Raw genomic sequence first — 25,123 nt, forward strand, 5'->3', positions numbered from 1 at the left:
TCATGGCGAGGACGAGTGTTCTGTGTTGGGGACAGTTGCGAAGGCTGGGGGAGGCGCTGGTTGCATGCGGTACATATCGTGAAGTAGTGTGGCAACCGATACGTCGCCAACTGTTTCTCGAAATAGTAGTAATTCGATAGATCGTGGACGCACCGCTCGCAGGGACGGAAGTAGAAGCAGCAGACGGCCAAACCTGAAAATAACAGTTTTAAGCTTTAAAACTTTATGGATGCAGTGAAAATGTAATATTTGTAATGATTTCTTTGACGCCAATTTAAATTAAATTATAATAAAATAGTAATCTCTTTGGTTAACATAGCTTTTACACATTGAAAGAAAACAATTTTTTTACCGGAATAAAGCTATTTGTATTAATATAAACTTATAATTATTTTACATACGTTTAAATTTAAAATTTTCCGACGTTTCGCGTGCTTTAAGTGCAGCGTAAATTATGTTAAGACATAAACAGTGGGCGACCAAAACATAGGTTGCATCGAGTGAGTCACCTCGTTAATGAGACCGTTTTTATTTTGTTACAACACCTAGATACATATTATATTGTGCATTCAATTGATTATAATGTATTTATTTTGATAAAAACTTAACCTGCATTAAATAACTACTTAATTATCTACCACATTGAGATATTTTGTAAGTAGAGTTGAATAAATGATGTGTGAATTTAAAATCGTAGAATTTCTTTTTTTTTAATTATAGGAGGTAGGGTATATACTGCGAAAATGTTGGGGAAATTGAAGACTGGGGCTGCGAGCGCCAAATAATAACACTGGTAAACAGTCGCAATGGTTAGCAGTGCATCTCGCGCCTACCAATTTACGTAGGTAAGCACCATTTACGCGCGTCTTACGTCCCTTAATACTATTGCATGTGCGACTTATCAGTCGCAAATATATATATTTAGTCTAGTGGTTTCTGGTTTTTGATTTCTTGTTTTGTTTATATTTAATATTATGTTCTTAGTTTAAATATAAGGAGCTATAATAATGTATGACTTACCTAGTAGGCTGTCGAGTATACCTCGTCCGAACATAGTCTGCGAGAATGCATTGAGCTTGATCCTGCAGCATTTCTACCGGCTGAGTCTCACTTAAACCTGCAGTGTCTGAAAATAAATAATAAATTTGTAATATAAGGAAGTCCATCAAAACTAAATTAAGTTCATAGCTTAGACACCAAATTATATCTAAGTGACCAGATGCAGAAATATCACTGCCATATTGGTGGTCAGGGTTTAATAACTAAGAATACTTAGGTTTTATTTTATGTGTATTGTCTTTATTAGACTTGATCATTTGAACCAAACCTATTGTGGCATTCAGTTTTAATTAGATATCATAGCTCTTTCAAGAAAACAGCGTACCAATTCTTAAAAGGCCGACAACGTACTCGCGAGCCCTCTGGCGTTGATAGTGTACATGGGCGGCGGTATCACTTAACATCAGATGAGACTCCTGCCTGTGTCCCTGTGTGTGTGTTTAAATATATAAATTTAAAAAAATGTAACCCGAAGTATCTCGAGTTTTCAACAATCTCTACCCTGAATTTGACTAAGTATTGAACGCCAAGGTAAAATTTGTTGTTATATATGTTGAAACGTTACATACCAGGGGAAAATAAAACTATTGCCTTCATACATCCACATTCGCTGCCGTCGGGGGCGATCTGTCGAAACCGACATAATATTTCCTGAAAAGACAAAATCACATAATCGTTAAGATTATAGGTAGGAATCCTAATTGAAGGTTTTATTACTGACCTCGAGAAGATTAAGATATAGGTATAGGTTTTTCATTCATCAGTGTAAGCTTATTGGTTCAACTGATGACTCTTAACGGGAAATGGCGGAACTGTTTACCAGAGTGAACAAGCAAGCGAAATGATCGGTCTTTCTATTAATAGGGTAAACAAAAAGTAATTTTAGTGGATCGGGCTGGACTCTACACATTCTGGAGAACTGGCGGACTTTTAATTTGTAGAAAAAATTGTATATTTGGGTATAACATAACCTGGGGGTTGTGACGGAGAAATCTGTAGGCGAACAGCGATGAAGCAGCAATGCGTAAACTGATCAGAAAATGTCAAAACAGAAACGTGTCGCGTCGTGTGCTACCAAGAGCCGATTTGTCAGAATTTTGGTATTTACATATTTTTGTATGGATTAGAGTCCTGTTCAATACGCGAAGTGGGCCGAAAAAAGATAGAGACATTCGAGATGTAGTGAACCAATAAGTTCATTCTGAACCAACTAAAAATCTCCACAAGAGTGTCGACTATCATTTACATACGGGTCCTCAGCTACTTTGGCCATATTTCCAGGAGAGAATCAAATAGTCTCGACAAGTTGGTAATGGTATAGAAGAGTGATGGCAGGAGAAGTCGCCTAATCGTGGGTCTGACCAGTTAAAAAATTGTGGGTCTCAACATCGCTAATGCTCCGAGATAAGCTGAGGATACAGTGGTGTGGAGGCAGCAAGTCAATGCATCGCTTAGGGCCTTTCAAGACAAGCACGACCTTCAGTAATGAAGTTTGCGAAGAAGAAGAGATGCTCGTGCCTCAACCTCATCAAAACCTCGTAAGCATCAATGGATATTTGTTTCTATATATCTATGGGCTCTGCTTTGTTGGTTATTCTATGCCATTATCACCATCGTCAAGATTTTGTACGATTGTGATGATTTATGGTCATTTTATACCATGGTCAATCGTGAATTTAACTTGTATTTTTGTATCGACCTAATGAAAACTAATCAATCGATCAAATAAGATCCAATTTACCTGTAGAGTATTCAGTTCTAAATCAGCGAGTGGTTCGGGCGGAAGTCTTGCTCGAGCAGCGGGAGCTGACAATAGAGGTGCAAGGTCCCAGGGTGCTGACCACTGCGCCAGATGAAGCAAGAATAGGTCCTTCCATGCAGCCCTTAATAGTACTAGCTGATCAGAGGCAGCTAACGCCTGGAATGGAGCCAAGCAACGCACCCAACGCACAGCCATGAATAGCAATCGGGCACTTGTCTCCTAAAAGATTAAAGAAAGAAAATGTGAAAGCATGTGGTTTATTACAAAGCGTATTTTAGACACGATATCAGTTAAAAAATTTAACAAAATTACATTATCTTTGATCGTTTGTATGGAATTAGTATGTCGCGGTAGAAAACTTAAAAAAAAACGCGTCGAATTGGAAATCTCTTCTTAGGGAATTTTTCAAGTAGGTTATAGTATGGTTTGTTTAATAAACGAGTTTTGTACAGCGAAATCCAAATATATACTATTTAAAACGCATATTTATTAATTGCTTCTGGATTAGCTCTAATCTCGTGAACGATGCTACAACCACGTAGCAAAAGTGTCGCGACGGTTGTAGCTCGTAGGCCTTGTATATTGTAGATATAAATAAGTAGGCGTCAAGTCAGTTGTGTCTCGACCAATGGGCGGAGTAAGTCAAGTAGGCGAAAAGTCACCCTCGTGGCGCCCAATCGCGGCTCAGATCCCGCCCTTAGTCACAAAGGCATTCACGTAAAGTACATCGAACGATACGTAAAAACATACCTATAACCTACGGATTCGTACTAAACAATACCTATTAGTTCTTCTCTGTTTTTTTATTAAGAAAATGTATTTTTAAATGGTAATGTTACAATTAATTAAAGTAAATCTCTCTCAAAAAGCTCTTTCTCTGTAACTTCCAACGAACGGCGCAAAAACTGATTATTAAGATTGATATCATTGTCAGTATTGCAATTAGAAGTAACAAAGTAGGGTTTACTCTCTCAACCAGACCGTTAAACAAGTTACGTAATTTTGTGCATTGTTAAATATATCGAAACACAAATCAATAAAAACGTCCTTAATATGTTTAACATAAAAGTTAAAATGTAATGTGCTACTGTTCATTTATCGTTATAGGTGTATTACATATAAATATCTTCGACTAACCTGCAGTAGTTCCCACGTAGGCGCGAGAGGTGCCCCGAAAGCGGTGTGCGGCGGCCGCAAAAGGCTTGGATCTCCTTGAAGTTGGAGTTGCTTGGCGCTCCACATTAGTTCCTATACACAGACAATAATTGTCCGATTTTAATTTAAACCATTACCCTTAAGCTTTGGAACTAGTTATCATATTGTATATTACGATACTTCGTGCTCTCGCGATTTATCAATGAGTATGATAGCTTACGCTATCAAAAGAATTTAAAGTTATCTAATAATTACTATCTGATAGTGTTGAATCCTTAACTAATTTTAATTTCTCATTATTAATTTAAGTAAAATATATTAAAAGCCTATAATATAGGTAACGTTTTCACTTTGAGTCGTCGATTAAATCATCCCATTACATATTTACTATTATCTAAAGGATGTAATTAGCTAATTTAATGCTCAGTCATTAAACGACTTATTTATAGAAACATATTTAAGTCGCTATAAATCTCACGCCAGTTGTAAGTAAATGGTCGACTGGAAATATGATACTATGACATGATGATAATATGATATGATTGTCCTAACCTGACATTTATCACTCGACATGAGCATATGTAGGAGCCCTGGTGGTGGCGGGGCCAAGAAAGGATCTGTGATGAGAGGCAAAGGGCTCACAGCGCCTGCACCGCCCGCCCCACTCGAACCGCCTGAAGACGCCGTGCTTAGTGGTGCTGATTCGCTGATATTGGTTATACTAAACTATAAGAAAAAGGAATAATTACAAAACTGAAAAATTATCGGTTTCATTCAGATTAAAGCATAATTATAAACATGGAGCATAGAAGAGAATAATAGTTTTGACATAAATCTTCCTTGAATACTTTTTTATTTATTTATTTATATATACATTCTAAAACAAAGTGTATGACTAAAAGTACAAGAAAATATGACTTCTCCAATTTAACACACGTACACATACACATTAATAACATTAGAACATAAGCAATATATCAAAGTAAAAAATAAAATTTAACAAAAATTTATAATAAACTAAAACTAAGAGATAAAAAATTAACTTAAGTGTATTTTAATTTAATCACTGTTTATGTCCCAGTTAGGCTCACATATCTACCAACCCTCATTATTTATGGCGGCACTTACCTGAAAATTAAATGGCTGTGGCAATGACGTGTAAGGTGAAGGCGGCGATAATTTTAACGGGTGAGGTTTGTGCGCGTGCGACATTCCTGGAGGAGGCAGCGAGCCCAACGAGCCAGCGTGGAGCTTCGGTTTACGAGGTCCTCTTTCATGTTGCACAGCTATCAAAAATATTTTCAATATAATAATAATTCAATACAACTGTTTGCATCCTATGTACGAAAAATGTATAACTAAAAGTATACGGAAAATGAATAATGCTGTTCGATCAGTAAAATTAATCTAAGTGATTTAACAAACCTGCTTATAAATCAACAGTTTTAATAAAGTTAAAATTAAACAGTTAAGTTATCTTAACTACTATTACAATTCTTTTTCAATTTCACATAAGTTCATTTTCAAATTACAATATGCAATGGAGTGTTAAAGATAATCGGATTGCAGTGATCGCTTTGCAAGTGGGAATGGAGCTGTCGGTCATATTCTAGACACTTCAAAAGCTTGGTATCAGTTGTATGTTCGTATATCGTACCTAGTATCAAGAGATACAACAACACTTCGTCTGTCGAAGACAATAAAAGTTTCGGTTCAAAAGCTGAAGCTTAGTACTTATCGTCGAAATACAGGACATACCCTAAATCAATCTTTACAATTATAGAGATTGAATCAATTAAAACACCGTCTGTCACAGTTCTAAAAAAGCTTTCCAAGTGGTCGGAAAGGTGAACACCATCCTGCGTCAGTGATGGTTTGGTGGGGCATGTCTTATCAAGAAGTCACAAATGTAGTTTACATTTTTGTAAAAAGGAGTGAAAACTTCAGCCAAAGTGTATCTAGTTACAGTCTTAGATCATGTTGTGAAACCTTTTCAGATTTTCCAGCAGGATTCTGCACCTGGACACAAGACACGAACTATTGACTTTTATTGGCTTGAAACCAACGTTCCGGGCTTTATAAGAGCTGTTGACTATCCCTCATCTAGCCCAGACCGCAACCCTTTAGACTTCAAATTATGGCCAGTAAACGACGCGGCAACATTGAGTCTCTTAAAAAATCTTTGTAGCAAGGAGTGGCGATATTTTCCTTGGAAACAGTGCGTAAATCCATAGATTCGTGGCCAAACAAATTAAAGGCCTGTCTGTATATAAGCCAAAGGTGGCCATTTTGAATAGAATATTTTTTATTTCTTTGCTGATACTTTAATAAATATGTAGGTATTTAATAATATTACATTACTTCATTATAAAAATGCTTTTTCATTTCATCAACAGAACTTGAGGCTGAACTAGGTAAATCTAAAATTATAGTAGAAATAAGGATTCTTTTACGATAAAGGAACCTAGTCTTAAATGTAAATCATACCCATTGTGGATAAACAGAACATACTTTACAGTAACTCGCGATTAGTAAATGAAATCCTTCATCTACAATTCAATTACATCATAAATTTTAAATAGAGCTCGTGATCCGTAACTTAAAATGCGGGCTATAAGTGCAGTGAGCATGTATAAAAAGTTAAACAGTTTCGATTGCATCCCTGTGCAGTAGGAGCCCCAGTAATGACGTCACGCAATCAGCTTAGTGCGACTGAGTCCATGAGAATGCGGCTATTGTACGCGCACATGGCGGGCCGGCATACGCTCGTTCCCGCGCCCGGCTTACCTCGGCCTTCCAATACTGCACGGACACTACATGAGTAACAGATTAAACGCTACACAAAAGGGTAGCTGCGAAGCGTTTTGAAGCTACACAACACCGAGACAAGCTTAAGATCTTAACGATTTCAACAGCTATTTGCTTCACGTCGCTTTAAAAGTATAGCTTCTTACAATAATGATTCCCTTGCATATAGCGTGTCTTTGGTAGAAACCTCTATAAGAAGAAATACAAACGAAATTTTAGTGATTGCGAAAACCGGGACACAAGACGTTGGTCACAATAATTTATGTGTTGGATGATTTTTTATGTTATGATTAACGTGTTGTTCCCATGAGAATTTAATTACAAATCATTGTTTTCTTTTTTATTATTAATTTATTATGAGTTACTAACTAACGAACATTTTGTAAAACAAAACATTTGGCAAATAAAAAGAGTGGCGGAGAGTTTATTGGCAGTTCTTCTCTTCCGCCCTTGAATTGAGAACTGGCCGTAAATGTAAAATTAGATGCATTTAATATGTATTTCTTTATTGACGTTCGTAAGTGTACAATGTGTTACTAAAATGAATAAATGATTTTTTGAATTTGAATTTGGCCTTCAGGATCCACTAAATCAGGACTGGAAATATACTTGAATAAACGCATAATGTATGTAAAGTTTTATTTTAACGTAGCAATATTCGCTGCATATGTGAAAGTAAACATAGTTTATAAAGATTGTTGTACAAAAATAATTTTTTGATACGCATCATGACTTCGAGATGTGTGAGACAACAAAACCCAACTATAATGTAACCTTTTGTTTATAAACTCATGTAATCCCAAATAGAACACGTGCTTTTTTCTCGGCTTCCCTGGTGAACCTTTGGACACATCCAAAAGATACTCTATTAAGTGAGGCTTACGGTTTAAATTCAGAAAGCTGTATTTACCGGAGGGTGCCCGAAACCAGGGGTTAAGTTTCCAGCATAACGCGGATATTCACGAATTTAATTACACGGCGATAAAGCGAAAACAAAGTTTGATAGCGGTAGAATTACTCTTTAATTATTTTCACTAGATAGCGCTGGAAATGTGAGTGAAAAGTGGAAAATAAGGCGACCTTAAAATAATTAAATCATTAATTCCCAGTTTTATTTTCACCATCTCGATGGCTGGAAGTCTTCTACAGTATACTCCTCCCTTAAAGGTAGGAAACGTACCCCGTAACATGGGTCCACGGACAGCGATGGGTGTCTTTTATAGCTGTACCGTAGTCTCCTTTGCCGCCATCTTATAACAAAATATGCATTTTCCATTTAAAGAATACATTTCATTTCTTTTTCTTCTTAATAGTTTTGTGAATGACATCTAAAATCTGTGGCTACCATCAGTAACATAACGAAGTTTAGAAGGGAGTACATATACAAGCTCATACCATCATCAGGGCCTTTGGGCACACCAAACAATGGTTAGACTGGTGGAGGCCCGGTAACTACATATTTTCATGCTCCATACAACCATTGTATAAACTTTAATGAACATGAAATCAGCAAGACGAACTCATATAATAGATTTCTTAAATTTTAGAAACAGGTTATCATTATTATTTAGTTACCGTTACGTGTTTGGTTTAAGGTTTGAAAGCGTCAAAATGTACCAATGAACAGTCAAATCACTTTGCTACCCATAAAAATGGAGATTTAACTTTGACCTTATATAAGCACCCACCCTCTGTTGCCGAATTAAAAGTAAACAGAGTGTATTTTTCAAAAGGCATAAAACATAGCTTTGTTTCATTTGGCCTGAGGCGGTATTTCAACCTATAATAAACACATTGACAGCATTGTTGATTTGCCGTTGCATTGCTACATGGGACATTGAACACATTCAGTTAATTTTTGGTGGTTTTTCCTTGAATTATGTCGATTTTTAAATAAAACGGTTTACTCAAGATGTTACCCGTACGGGGACGTGTCAAATTAGAAATGGTGAACCAGGATCCAAACGTAGGATTTATAAAAATAAAACTGTCAAATCAATGTTTAAAATACACTTTTGTGTGGTGTTTTAAATAACAGTTTTCAAGTAATTTTGTCCCGTCTTTAGTAAACAACGTCGAAATATACTGTGTTTTAAACATTAACAACATACACGCATTACACAATTAAACCTTTTTCTTTAAAAAAAAGTTTTATCTCTATTATTATTATTTTTTATTTTTGATTATCGTTTTTTATGTGTTTCTGTGTGCGTGTTTTGTTAGTAATAAATGTTATGTCTATGACTATGTCTATGTCTAATTGTATTGTAAAGAATAAAACTTAGATTTTATTTCTAAAAAAATCGGTTACAGGAGTGTAAGCATTCCCTAAGTAAATAAAAATGTAGGCAAAGTAGAAGAATAGTATCGTCGTTTTTTAATGAAATTAAATTCTCGTCTTAACATTGTATAAGTCAATATCAGTACAATATGATCCTTTGATCCCGCAAATCGCGTGTTACATCAAAACTATTAATAATTTACCTAATCTTTAATTATAAATTGTAAGCTATTAAAAAAAGGAAGTTTCCTTAAAGATCGTCGGCATAGGTAGGCGTAGTGAGAGGAGGTTCGGGGTAAGAGAGAAGGTGGCGTCCGGTCACGTCCGCGGGTGTGATTAATGACCCAATAATCCCCGTCTCCTCCTGGCGAAAGCTTCACGAAGCTGAATTGGTGAATGGTCAAAAGGTTTATTGACTAAACTATTACGCAAGAGCCTAAGCTCTGCCTAGAATACTCATATTAAATTTTATTACTTATAATATAAAACTCGAACGGCTGGACCGATTTGGCTAATTATGATCTTGAAATAACTGTGGATGGTTTAGACGGTGGGAAACATAAATAATAAGTTAGAAAAATTACAATTGAATTTTCCAATCAATACTATTTCTTGTTGGGAAATATTCGATGCCTTTGTAGGATTAAAAAAATGTTGTGTAAGCGTAGAATACATCATTCGATATATTAAAAGACGGCCACGGACTCGCCAGATCTTTGGCATTGAGAGTCAAATTAAAAATCTTTAGATTTAAAAATAAGATAAGACCTTTTAATTGATTGCATTCTTAACATGTATTATGGCCATCCGAAGCCAGGAACATATACATTAAATAAATCGCTCGTAATGACCTGAATGACAACACCGGAGAATTAGTGACTACTTATAGGAGTATGTAGCTTGGCAGACTTATTATACCTATTATGATTTAAGATGAAGCTATTGGAATAAAAAGCTGAGTCATTTGATATCTGCCTAAAATGGTTTAGTGCAATTCAGATATCATGACTCATCTAAAACACCGACGTGTCTATCTTTGGAAGGGACGTGATATGACTATATATTAAAAAAATGTTATTTATACAAAATCCAGAATAAAATTAGTTTCTTTAATTGTTTATTTCCTGATAATTGCGTTCTAATCTACATTCTTGGCAGATATTTTGTTCTCTGGTATGGTTTATTTACTATTTAATATCTGAAAAAGGGACTACATTTCACTTCCAAAGGCATAAATGCTTATCAAACTCATCGCGTGGAAAATATCGGATGAGAGGGCTCACAACGACCCGTGGCTCGACATTCGTTTCGACGTTAATTCCAGCCGCATTTGTTCCATTACATTTCCGACACAAAGTAGATACCGTTTGCCGAATTGACTAGGTGGATGCGACCAGGCGAACGCACCGTGAGCGAGACACCGCGAGCCCTGCTCCTGAGTGCGACAGGGAGGCCGCATCGAAAGTGAGAAAGATGTATTCAGAAGTGAAATAGTCTGCTGGCTGAGCACATCATCATTAACGAGCCACTGAGGGCGGAGGGCAGCGAAGAGGCAGAGGGGGTGGCAGGTGCCGCCGCTCCCACGGACCTCACCTGCGCGCGATATTATCCCTTACCAGGCTAGTACCTAGGGAACATAATTCCACAAGCGCGTGTAGGATCTGAAGGTTTTGATCTCAGTAATATTTTCGAGTTCACACACATTAATATTAAGAGAAATGTCTGTGTTTTTCCGTATGGTATTAAATACTTGGATGTAAACCAGCTGAAATTGTGACAAAAGACATTCATATTGCAAGCTGTTTGTCAGAAAAAAATCGTAATCACTCATTCAGCATACTAATATAACGTAAACAACCTAGTCTCACTAACCAATGATAGGATTTAATAAATTAAAAAACGATGTATTTTATTCTTAAACTAGAGTCACAAAGAGTATAGGAATTTTGAATTAAGCTCAACTGACCTTAAATATTTCACGTGCGTTCACGTACAATTAAATTAAATTTTAATATTTTTACGAATTATTTGTCTAAATTAAGTTTTAACAACGGCGCAATTGGCGTGAATGAAAAACCAGTAGTAAACACATTAATAATTTTATAAACAGAATATATAAAACAAACAAAACTTTTCTGTTACTCTGTTTCAAGCCGTACTATAAACAAGTTACCGAATTCTCTACAACACTTCCCCGCGATAAAACTTTGTTTTGTGACATTGAGTTCACAAACCGACCAAAAATATCTGCAATACAATTGTACGCCTAAAATAAATATAATATTATGTATGGAGTAATTTAGCTTTATAAATGTCCGAACTTATTCTACGAAATTCTTTAACTTTACTACTATTCTACAACCATTTTAATATTTAAATAGAAATCTCTTCTTTATGTTACTTAGGTTACTTAGGATAAGACGCTATACCAAATATAGCGTCTTATCAAATATTCAACATTAATAATATATGTTTGGCTTAGTATTGTAAGGATAAATGTTTTCCATAGAATTATTTTTACTTCAAGTTAAAACTATACATGACACATATATGATAATCCCCAAAGTTATGTCAGTGAGCTTCTAGGTAAACATTCGGAGAAATATAACTTAGCTTGAATAACAACAAGACAGTCCTACAGCAACTTTACGCCCAGTCAGATAGGTACAAAATGTTACAGACAATGCCGGGCTAATTAATAATTTAATTCCAAAAAGCAATCATTGCTAAACCTCAACAAATCCACTCGGATGTAATGCAATTAACCCCCGACTGCAGCGTCCAAGTTAATTAATTACCGACCTGACGAAAAAATGGCATCACCAGCTGGACTAGTTTATCATTTAGTTAATATTACAATGACCCGGCAATAATTCGATCACGCACGATATTAAAATTAACGTGAGAAATGCATCGGAGTATTGTAAATCATGTAATCGTATCAAAATTCTTACATCAATCTGCTTATCGTAAAAAGTATTTTTTTAATTATTACTTGTTTTTATCCGCGTTTGACTGATGGTCAGTTGCATGTTAAGGCGTAACTTCCATATATACCCGTTTTATCTTTGCTCGTAACATTACTTAAACCTCTTTATACATACTGCACAAATACCCTTGATTAGTAGAAGTATAATAACTTTACTATACGTAGAAGGCTGAGTGAAGAAAGGTTTATTGTAATAAATGACAATTATTTATTAAGTAAATACCATTTAGTTTTAATAGTTAATTTATTAATTCCAAATTCTCATCAAATTATGTAACATAGAACACTTTCCAAACGCTTTCTTTACAAGCATAGCCAATTCGTCAATAAGACTATAATTATTTATTGCGTCCCTCCCGTCGACCCTCGCGGTCAGAGGTGTGGAACACGTGTTACAATCCTAAACTCTCCGAAACAACGCTCTTTCAATTTGCTACGCTCTCGAGGTCGTAACACGCAATCACTTTGTACAGATGAGCAATAAAATTTAGGGGCGTTTATGATAAATGTTTAATACACCTTGATCTACTTAATATTTTGTTAAAACGCAAAAGACGAATAATTATATACAGCTGTTGCTACTGAATTTAGAGTTTGCTAAATCTCTATTCAAGCAATAAGTCATTTATTTAAAGAGAACGTAGTTTACGTAACTATGTCTTAATTACACGATTAGTAAACTACTGATTAAAGTAGTCAAACGGTAGACATTTCTAACTTCCTATTCTGTATGTGAACGAAAACTCCGAGTATCACTTAATGTTGTATCTGATTAACTTATTATTATCATTGTTCATGTTAAAACATTCAGAGATTGAACCTAAAATGTTCATTACAATTCATTAATATTCCAATCTTTTGAACAAAAAGAGCTTGAAAAGGTAACTCGATTCCGAATCTTGCGTGCGAACCGTTAAATTAAAAATAAATATTGTGAAACGTCAGTATGTTACGGACGGGAGCTGGAAAATATCAGGGAAAATTGAAAAAAGGCAGACCGGCTGATGTCGGTTCGCAAGGGTGGCGTGGGGTAAGGTGAATCTTTTTGTGAAGTAGAGAGAATTAATTTAACCCGCTGCGGGGTTACACGACATGGCGGTAATTGAAAAGTTTGCTCGCGTCCGCCTCTCGCCGTCTTGACGACACTTTGCTTTTGCTAGGAGACTTTGTGATAACTGCTAGTATACTTTAATCAATAAGATTACAATAATTTTAAGTTTTTGGACACTTGACTTTTACTTTAATAATCATAAGTAGAAAATATAATTGAATGACCATGACTACCGAAATAACAATTAAAAATAATATATTATAATAATATATAGCTTCAATCCGTTAAAAAAGTGTTTTCTTTAAATGTGTAAAAGTTATTTTAATTAAAGACAATACGATCAAAAATAATTTTAGTTATTTATTAAGTAAGCCGTGCTTATAAAATTAATAGATTAATAGCGTTCCTAATAATGAAAACAAATGGTTACGGATGTTTAAACTTTTACAAGGTAAGGATATTGATAATATGGTGAGAAAAACTAGTTAGTTCAAATGTAGTTAAGACACTACGCTTAACAAGATAACGGTTGTATGCCTACGTTGGCAATCTCGTAGCGTGTTTGCGTCTCGTAGCGTGTTTGCGTCTCGTAGCGTGTTTGAGTCTCGTAGCTTGTAGCACCATCGATTTTAAATTAATTTCAAAAAGTTAAATTGAGGATTACGATTGTTTGATCGTTCGGAAGAAAATTAGAAATTTGGAAATGTGTATCTGACCTAGTTTTCATCCGGTAGCTTTTTTCCACAGGGTGATATTTAATTATAGTGAATTGATAAAGTCGTGTATAAATTCCATTACTTAAAGTTATAGTTATCAATTAACCGAATATATAGATTTTTCGCGAAATGAACCTAGTACGAACGTTTATTTATTTATACGTTCTAAAACATAGGACGAAAATATGACGTTACAAATTTTACTTATATACATCAATAATATTACAACAAGAAAATAATATATAAGCAAGAAAAAAACAAACAAAAATATAGACAAAGCAGCAAAAATAAACGCAAACCTAAAAACTTAAAACAACGTAAATCAGACATGGCGGTCCTAAATTAGTTAATACCAATTCATAAAGAATTATTTATAATTTTTGATTAAAACTAGTATGACAGACGTGTATTTGCCGTAAAGCATGAGGTAAGTAAGACAGCTGTAATAAGAGAGTTGCCCAGGCTGCTTTTCTAAGCTGGATACCCTCTACGTGGGGTAGAGGGGACTTAGGACTTTAAGTCAAGTCAATATGTAAAAGAAGTAGTAGTATATGTACGAAAAACTGTCTTGTTCTATTCTTGCGTTAAATTGTGTGACGACTCCTTCAAGTCCTTAATTATCGAGGTGACACTGCCCGATAGCTTTGAGAAAATTTTACTAGCTTGAACCTCCTCTACCTTTATTTCAAATGCTCCTCAAAGGTCCACCGGTTGGCAGGCTGTACTCAGTAAAAATAGTCTACATCATATTACACATAGACATTGCCTCAACGGTGTGGTATAAGTTTCGTGAGGGCGTATAATTACGCGAGCGAGTAAACATATAAAGGTAATCCGGGCCGCGGCGGCACAAAGTGATGCTCGTGAATAATTTAACGACGGAGCACCTGCGGCGAGACCACACTTCCCTACTTTTAGTACAGGGTTGCTACACTCTAAACTTTTCGCTATTTCTTTAATTTATAACCTTGCTGGTTATATAAGTATTTAGTAGTGTAGAGAATGGAGAATGTTTTCGTTTAAAGCATGTTTGTATTTTTTGAATGCATTCTTTAAAAACTTATTACGAATGTAATTGCATTATTTACAGTGGGAAATTAGTAAATACGTAAGCATTTCGTGCGGATTTTCTTGCTTCTTCTTCAATGCGCTGGAGGTTTCATTACCGGTCAAATGATCAGAGTGGGGCTTGACGAAAGCAACAGAAACAGTAATACCCATTTCCCATGGATGTGTTGAGGGACTCTAAACATTACTTCTATTAGCGACGACCCTAAATAGTAAGTAACTTAGAATCGCAAAAGCTTTGTTACGTGTGAGTATGAGAACCGGCACCCGACTTGCTAACGACATGGGATGCCATGAATATTCAATTATTCTTAGAGTTCTGCTTAATTTCAGAGATTTAAATTTATCCGAAGTCATCTACATAAGTAGATTTATGGATGAAACTATTATTTATCTTAGGTTGACCCATGATAAAGTGTTTTAAATGTAATTGATATATTAGTGTGTAGTTTTAAAAAGTGTTTTATAACTAAACACATGCAGAGTAGTAGGGGTTTCAGCAAGCAACTTTGTTCCCTGAGGTCGATAGTTCGGTCCCCAGCTATGCAGCAATGGACTTTCTGTCTATGTGCTCATTTAACACTCACGTACGGTAAAGGAAACCATCGTGAGACATCGGGATGCCTTAGACCCATCAAGTCGACGGCGTGTGTCGGACAGAAGGCTGATCTACTACCCATTAGAAAAAACAAATGAACAAGAAGGGCTAGAAATCTGAGGCGTATATCTAATAGATTGTAGTACCACAGGGATTTTACGTTTATCATATATGATACCATCCTATATATATCTATATATAGTACAAAATACAGTTTGCAATATACACAAAAACGAAGCGGGATTTATAATTTAATAGTTCATCCAAAAAACGATTGTTGTATTGCTACTAAAATATCAATTAAACGACACATGGTATTTTATAAATCCATTAAAAGTTTAAAGAACTTTGTTGATCGGATTTACTAGAGACTGTAAGCATTATGAACAAACTCAACATTTCTCTTGGTTCTATCTGTCAACTGTGACAATATATCGTTGACATAATTGCAAAATGTCAACGTCAAAGTTAATTTCATAAGGTGTATTACCTAATTTAATTAAGGTTTATTTTTATTTGACACGTAAACTAATGAAACAACATTAAACGTTATTTAACATAATCAAATATTTTGGTTGACAATTTTTCGAAAACCTTGTTTACTGTAAATTTATTGGAATGGAATGAAAACACAGACTACAAAAATGACGTAATGACATATGAGAGCGAGGCGGGATGAAAATTGAAGCGATCCTGATGTCTACTAGTTTTATTTCACTCAATATTTCAGCGCTCCGCGACAATACAACCTGCTGCGAGTGTTATGTGCTGTATAATGGATTGTATCCCAATATGGAGTTTGCTATTGTGCAATGTTTTTGATCGTTCGATGTCGATTCATCACGACACAAAGGCTAATTTTATATATGCTTTTCCGCTACTGAATTACTGAAATATTTGAATAATTTGTTTAATAATAAATATGGATTGAATTTCAAAGGTTCCATGCAGTTCTCAGTCATTTCTGGTGTTGGTTAAATTTATTTGTTAATGTTTCTTATGCTAAAAAAAGTTTCTTAACATTTGCGTCGAAAATGTGGGCTATGTAGGGTGTTAGACTGTAAAACGAAAGACAAAATAATGAGGCGTTCCGTTTTCTCGTAATTGGTCAACAGGATCTCTTGTTTCATTGACACGAAACGTCATATTATATCCGTTAGTACACTAACAATCAATGGAGTTTTGTCTTTTTTTTTTAATTCTTAACCTCTCTTACTAGTCAAGCGTAGACCGATATTAGCGCAATTTCACATAGATTATACAAAAACTCAACATGCAACTATGCGCAGCAATATCATCTTATTCCGCTTATTTCTCTTCGAGAACGAAAAATATGTACTTATTTCTTACCTTACCTACCTTTTCAGATATTAGTGTTACCCATTAATTAATGGATATCAATAATAAAAATAAATAAATCAATGGCGCTATAACCTTTTTAGGTATGGGCCTCAAATTTCTGTATCTGCTTCATGTTCATTTGTGTATCTATTAAGCAAGTAGGTGATCTGTGCCTGACGCAAGCCGTCGACTTTTTCGAGTCAAGGTAAGCCGTTTTCCCCACGATGTTTTCCGTCACCGTTCCAGCGAATGTTAAATGCTAGAAAGAAAGTCCATTGGTGCACAGCCGGGGATAGAACCTACGACCTCAGGGATGAGAGTCCCACGCTGAAGCCACTAGGCTAACACTGCTCACAATTATACAATACAATATTGTGAGCAGTATACAATTTTAGATTTCTATTTTTCCATTTTTTAAACTTTAGGAATACTGTACTGTGTGTATTAGTATAAAATGTTATTATTAAAGGATGGTATCATAATATTATATCAAAAATAATAAGTATCGCAATACAGCGAGGAAATGCTGCCAGCGTTAAAGGTACATGAACCAAAGTTTTAATTTCGTATTAGTTTTCTATTTCTTAGTTTTTAATTATTATTAATATTACTAGGTAGGCTTAGAAAATTTTAAATACTAAATATAAATTGAATTGCTTACCATCTTTATTCATATTCGCTTGAAAGCACTTGGCAAGGCGACAAGCGCGGCACTGGTTGCGATGTGTCTTGTCAACTGGGCAGCGTCCCTTTAACTCGCCACCTGCTTTGCACGTATATACTCGATTTCGATGGATAGACCGCTTGAAGAAACCCGAGCAACCTATAATAGGCCTCAATTTAAATACACATTTAGCTTTTGCCGGCTCGTGAAGATTGCTTTATTGCATGTGTAAATTTGAAGTAAGGGTATAATTGTTAGTGCAAGTTAGTCTTAACTGCTAAACAGTGTTAAGTGAAAAAATTGAAAACACAAAAACAAAGTGTCTGTAATATTGTTATTGGAAACTTTCTTATATTAAATATCGTATTATTAAATTAGGTTAAGCTTAAATTAATTATTTGTCTTAAGTATGACTAGGTCGTAATCTTCCATGACGTCTCAGTATAAATTATAATTCTGTGGCCTTAGGTCATAATATGATAAATGCAATTTCATTACTTTCCAGTACAAGCAATTGAATTATTAAGAAATCTTGAAGGCACTATTAAAATATGAAACACTCGATATACTAATAAGTCATAATGAGCAAAAATTAACTTATCATTGTCTGATCTATGACCACATAATTATATCAATGGTGATCTCAGATCTGGTGCTTTCCTCACTCAACAAATAAGTATACAGCGAGTTCATGCCAGCAATAAAGATGTCTCTGAGACCATACTTTTTAATGTTTTATGTAATTTTTTAAATATATATCCTGAATTCAATATGTCTAAGAATATAAGAAGTCGGTTCTTTCATAGATTTTGAGATCAACTCATGGAGATAACTTATTACAAATCAATGAATATTATGTTGAGCTCTTTTACCGAAAACCCATTTCTAGATTTTAACTTACCATCACAGCTGTATATTCCGTAATGTTTTCCGGAACTTCTGTCGCCGCATACATTGCAAGGGATGTCCAGGAGCCTATCGCCTTTAAAAAAAAGTATTAATCGTTATAATTGTATCTGTCTTCGTAGCTCTTAGTAAATCGAATTAATTAATTCATTAAAATTCAAAATCATTTATTCATATAGGTAACACAATGTGCACTTATAAACGTCAAAAAAAGAAATGTATATGAAATGCTTCTAATTTTACATTTACTGCCAGTTCTCAAATAAAGGGCGTAGAACGGAAGCGAATAACTGGCAATAAACTCTCCGTCACTCTTTTTAATCGCCAACTTTTTTAATTTACACAACGTTTGTAAGGAGCTGCAACCATGTTCCACATGACAGCTTAAGTGATTAATAATAATAAAATAAATTAAAAACAAAGATTTGCCCTTCACGAGAAGGAGGCACGGTGAAATAGGAACACGCACTTACATTCTCGTGAGAACAACACGAAAAACGTAGTCGTCATTAAGTGTTTAGGCCCAAAGGATTGATCCCCCAAATAGCTTAAATTACACAGATGCAAAAAAGTGTCTGTCCACCTCATTAGGTATGAAATATGAGAATATTTATATGCAATTTAATATACATAATGAGGTGAGAAGATCTTCAAAAGCTTCGATAATCTTCGTTTTCAGGAAACCTTCACCTTGAAATGTATAATTTCGGGGATATTAAGGAATCATAAGATGTTTGCTCAATAATTGACGCTCCAAAGTACGTCACTCCCTTACCCAAAACGGATTAGCCAGATTACACCAATCTCGCTAACAACCGAGATGTTTTTGTTGCGTTTACTGAAACCATCCCCTGCCTACTCAATTGCCCCTTTTCCTTAACGTTTTGTTGCCGACTTAATTTACACCATTAGTATAAAAAACAGACAGTCAACGTTTTTCAATAAGGTATTTATTATGAATAAGTAAGATGTTAAAATGACATCACAAAGTTAATAATGTTGATGTTTGGTGTGTTCTTTATTCCTGTCAGTGTCATGAATAAAGTACTTACTGGTACGTGTACGATTCCCCCCTCCCTAAATGACAATCACTTTATGATTACTTACGTACTTGGAAGCGCAATTATCATGTCAAATTTGAATACAGATCCAAATCACAACACATTTTGTTACATAACTACAAATCAGAATTTTCAAATATATTATGTACCATTTGTATTGAATGAGTGGAAATTAAATAAATAATAACGAATTGATAATCTCCTTCTTTTGAAGTCATTTATATCGTAACTTTGTTTATCATGCTCCTAATGAGGTTGAAGTTTCTATTTAGTTTTAGTTATTACTATTTTATTTATTATTTATTTAATTTTGATATGTGTAAAATTTGTGTTATCATATTTTCTTGTATAATTTAATACATACACATTGTTTTAGAACTTATAATACATATATAAATACCCGTAAATGAGATACAACCAGGCTTATATTAAAATTGTTCAATTACTCCATCGGTGTTGTTCGGTCGTTTCCTGATACAATTCGGTGTAAGAACTGCCGGTAATTCTTTACAGCGCGAATCCTTTTTAAGAAATTTCTCTTCGTTTTTATCAAAAGGTACTTAGACGACTTAACTGATCGTCTTTTGGGCGGCAAAGCCGTGAAGTGCCGTAATTATCTATTCTAAATTTATAGAATTTTTTATTTATTTATTGACTTATATTAACCCTAATGTTATGTGTGTCAACGTATACTTGTACATGTTTTTATGTACGTATACCTCCATAACCATTTAAGCATACCAATGTATTTGGTACAATGTAACATATTAATTAAGAATCAAAGATGTTAAAATTAACGGGAATTCATTGACTAAACAGTCTTGTTTACTTCACAATGTCTCCCTCTTACCCTCCCTTGCTATGGATTTTTTATCTGGTACTGTCCTGATACAGTTAGAAAAATATTAACAATGCAAATTGAAATATTATTTATATATACAATTAAATGTTACAATTGCCTGATCCGCTAATACCAGTTGAATTTGTAGCAAATAGTCACGTGACAAGCAATAAAGTAATTTTCATATTAATGTTACCACAGCAACCGCGGAGAGGCTTTTGTCTAATGGAATGAAATTAATTATGTATAATTTTTTCTATTCGGCTATAAAACGTATAATTCAATTAGAACCTCCTATAAAGATACAAATTGTTTGTATTTTTTGATCTGAAAAGTACTAATACATTTAAAAAAGTATTAATAGAAAAAATGTAATATGTTGAGCTCACATTTTTACTCGCACCTACATTTTTAACGTATAAATTACGTACGTTACGTTACAAAGCTAGAAGGCTTTGTATCGCTGAACTCTTTACATTTAGTATTATAATGATGACAGATTGTTGTATAAATTAAAGGTTTTAAAATTTCTCTTCACAGAGACACACATACAGATGGTAGTTATACGTATGGTGTACATTAAACAATTGTATTGTATCTGCCGGAGCCGTGTTCGGTGTTATCTAAGCGTCATTAAGATCAAAGTGTTAATTTCAGTACACCTATGTATTGCTCGGAGGGTTGTAATGTATGTGTTGGTGCAACGATGCGTGAGCTGTGCGCTGAACTCAGACTAATCTCGACTTTATTGTGACAATCGTGTGAAAAAACACACATTGCCATCAAATAGAATCAATTTCATTTTGACTAGCGAACAGGGGTCAAAATGTACTTATAATTTAGATATTTATAATAAATAGTTCAAAGTACAAATGGTACCAATATGTATATTTTGTAGAAGGTACTCGCGTAAATTAAAGATTAATTAGCATAATGAGTTTTATAATCTTAATACTAAAAAAAGGGTGGCGGAGAGTTTCTTCTCTTCTGTTCTACGCCCTTGATTTGAGAACTGGCAGTAAATGTTAAATTGGAAGCATTTAATGTATATTTCTTTTATTTCGACGTTCATAAGTGTACATTGTGTTACCTATATGAATAAATGATTTTTTACTTTGACTTTACAAGAGTGTAATTGCGGGTTAAACTGAATAATATTTATAAATAAAATTTTAAGTATCGTTTTATGATTTTTTTAAATCAATCCATAATATCTTAGGAACTCGCTTGATGGCGGGATCCCACTCGCTTAATAGGAATAGAAATATAGATATACTAGGGATATTCTTGGAGAAGTGGCCACAGTCCTCCCGAGTCTTCTTAACAAAATATGTAAAAAAAGGTCCTACATCACAAGCGTCGGGGAGATTCAGAAATTTATAATAAAAATATCTATTAGATATTAATTAAATTTCAGTATTTACTTTATTTTACGGAATTTTATATTACGGAAATTCTTCAGCTAAAGTAAAACAATAGGTTCCATAAATGTATGACATATACAATACTAAGCCCATCATTATTCAATTCAATATCTTACATGTATGTAGAGCTTAGCACACAATGTCTGTGTTGATTTAGCGAACTTCTCGAGATGTGGGCTCATGAAGAATGACTCTGGGTTGAATTAACATCTTACTTTATACAGCCTGAATGTAGTTTTTATAGTTATTTAAATAAATGCAACAGTGGCGCTAAAAACTTTTTAGGTTATGGCCTCAGGTTTTAGTTTTAGTTCAGGTATCAGATGCCTGACACACGCCGTCGACTGTTTGGGTTTTAGGCAAGTCGGTTTCATCACCATGTTTTCCGGTACCATTCGAGCGAATATTAAAAACATACACAGAAAGTCTGTTGGTGCACAGCCGGAGATCCGACCTCAGAGATGAGAGTCGCACACTAATATTTGGATTATGAAATTTAAATCTTTTCTCTGTGCCATAAAAGGTAAAGTCAAAAACTATCGAACACGTTTTGGTACGCTTATCACCAATAGGTAGTATGATTCCAGAAATACAACTGATATTGTTGACGATGTCACAAAAAGTCTTGTGAAAATACGGGAATTCCAAGCAGATGAAGCAGCGGAAAGCTAGTTAAAGAGAATTTTAATAGGACGGCGTTGTACCTGTACGATAATTAATATAAATAACTAGATTTAAGCTGAAGTAAAAAATAAATCAAGTCTGTACTTGTTCCATTGTTACTCCACATAGAAATTCATCCAACCATCTCATCTACATAATTGCAATTAAGGAAGTAGAAAGAATATCTTGACTAGGATATTTTTAAGAGAAAGTGAATAATTCAGTAAAGATACGTTTTCATCCGATTGAAAGTGAAAAACACAGACATTGTCTACCAAGCTACATACATGTTCACTATTGAATTGAATAATGATAAGCTTAGTATTGTCTATATATATAGTATATCTATATTTATCGAACATATTGCTTGGACTTTGGCTAAAGAATTTGCGCTTGTCCAAAATAAATGTATATTTGTTATCGTCTTATTACTCTTTAAAGAATTGAGGTTACATTTAATTAATTTGAAAGAGAATTTCTTGTCTTTACATTTAATTTACGAACCTCCTGTAGACCAAGAACGATTGAAGCCCTAACGAGGGTGAGACAAGCAAAGTTTCGGAACCGTCGCGTCCCTAAGTTACATTAGTAGACTTTTTCAACACACTGATGAAGGACCTTATATGAATACAAATGTCGGTTAGTTTTATGAGGCAAGTATACGTACATTAGATATATTTTGGTAAATCTTCAAAAATATAAAACACAATTCTTGATTTGGATTTGGTTGGAACAAAATATCACCTTTACGAACTACATAATAGGATTTTAAAAGGTCGAATTCCAAAATAATTTATTAGAATATTTGTAAAACTATAGTTACAATTATTGTTATATAAGACATTGAGTTATAAAGGTAATGGGTCTCTTATAGTTTTATTATCTTAGGCCACTATAATCTGAATCACAACTGACCTGTTCCCATCCTTCGGAAGGCCGCGACCGGCGTCCGTTGTTTTTCCCAAAAGGTCGACAGCTCGACTTTTGACTTTTAACTTTTAGTTAACCAAACTTCACCGAGATTATTGTTCAAATAAACATTTTAATCTTCCCATTAACTGTATTATTTTTATTTAAATATAAATACTCCCGGTTTTATATTAGTGAATTAATATTAAATAATTTAAGTTCGATCACGAAAAAGGTGACTTTAGCGAGTTCACCATCGAGTCACGGCTTTCGACAGACTGCTCCAATAATTGTGATCTTTGAAGCCGCTGCGGAGATCGCGAGTCACATCATCCCCTGATTACATCGAGGCCCACCCCCGACTGCGATGGAGTATATACTTCGCCCTTAGGGAGAAAGAGACAGCTGTGATCCCATCTTGTGGCCCGGTCTACAGGCTACATTGTCAGAGTATCGGTGTCGCCGATTTTGACCGTATTACGTGTTCACGTTTCAACATTCACAACTATTCATATATCAATCGGTACAAAATAATATTTGTTCTTTACGAACCTATAATATATATGTTATTATTTCATAATATGGCATATTACATCTGTTCTGTGTATGCATCATAACGTATTTAAAATTTGAAAAACTACCAATAAAATTAAACTAACGTAGAATTATAACTATAAAAATCTTGGAATTTTCTTTAGTGTCTGTCCCTGTAAACATTAAAATGTCAAGTAAGAAGCAAGGGAGATAAAGGGAGCTTTAATTGGCTGGGCGGCGTCCGCGACCAATCGGTGCTTGCCTTTTGCACGGGGGGCGGGCCACGTCGTTTTGAATTGAAATCGAGCTACGAAGCGAAAATGCCACGTGTGACATAGACTTAGGGCATATTACACTTTCTATAGAGTTTCTTACCGCAAGATCATTTAGAGAATACGTTTGTGTTTGTATCCATCGTTCGATCGAGCGTAAATGATCCGGCTCACGTCGCCACATTGATGTTTGCTTTACGCGGCCTTTGATAATCCCAAATGTTTTGCCGACTTACCACAATAATTAGCTTTGTTTATGGACATTAAGAGTTTGACAATATTAATAAAACTATTGTAATCTTAAACATAATCAATTAGATTATAGTTTATTTTTTATTTAAGTCACTAAACTAAAAGGAATCACCTATTTCACTTACTCACTAATTTCTCTCTTAAAACATGAAGAAGACTTATTTGTGAAATGATTTTGCCAAAATATTTTTGGTTCTGGTTATTTAATAATAATATTAAGTATAATCTGTTAATTTGTTTTTATTCAAGTATGTATAATCAACAAACACGTATATTTGTGAACCTGAGCGTGTGAACGAATTTGACTTTTGTTATGAAAAATTTAGCCTGGCTGAAGTGCGCCAATATATTTATCTCTCAGGTCCAAAAGTTTGAACACTGTTAAAAAACATTATTAAGAAAACAAAAGCACATCAAACAGAACCTATAAAGCGATAGTGTTTTGTTTTTTTTTTATATTTAGGAACAACAAATATATCGTATACGCTTTTATTGTAACGGTCTTTAATTTTTTTAGCAGTGAGTCGTTAGTTTGAAAACAATGTGTCGCCGGATATTGAACTCAAAACCGAGATAAAAGATTTCAAAAATCTAACCTAGTAGTACTGTAATGACAAGTAAAATAAAGGAACAAATAAATCTCAGCATATTTTAATCTTCAACTTGTTATGGTTAGTGCTTATAGGTTTATCATAAGAAATCAGAGAATAATCCAACTAAATAGTTGTCGAGTGGCAACACGCGACCGCCACGAGTTCAACTGAAGGGA

General features: G+C 34.5%; 1 protein-coding gene across 1 annotated transcript; it reads right to left on the reverse strand.

Annotated features, from left to right (window-relative positions):
- On the reverse strand, positions 1-23,312 carry LOC123708681 (protein dissatisfaction). Its single transcript, XM_045659506.1, is given in 10 exon segments — positions 1-193; positions 1,021-1,126; positions 1,620-1,710; positions 2,801-3,040; positions 3,959-4,069; positions 4,529-4,702; positions 5,105-5,262; positions 17,490-17,651; positions 18,394-18,474; positions 23,303-23,312. Coding segments are annotated over 10 exon segments (1,326 nt in total).
- Between the last annotated feature and the right edge of the window lie 1,811 nt (positions 23,313-25,123).

Source organism: Pieris brassicae, chromosome 4 (genome assembly GCF_905147105.1).
Source record: "Pieris brassicae chromosome 4, ilPieBrab1.1, whole genome shotgun sequence".
Lineage (NCBI taxonomy): Eukaryota > Metazoa > Arthropoda > Insecta > Lepidoptera > Pieridae > Pieris > Pieris brassicae.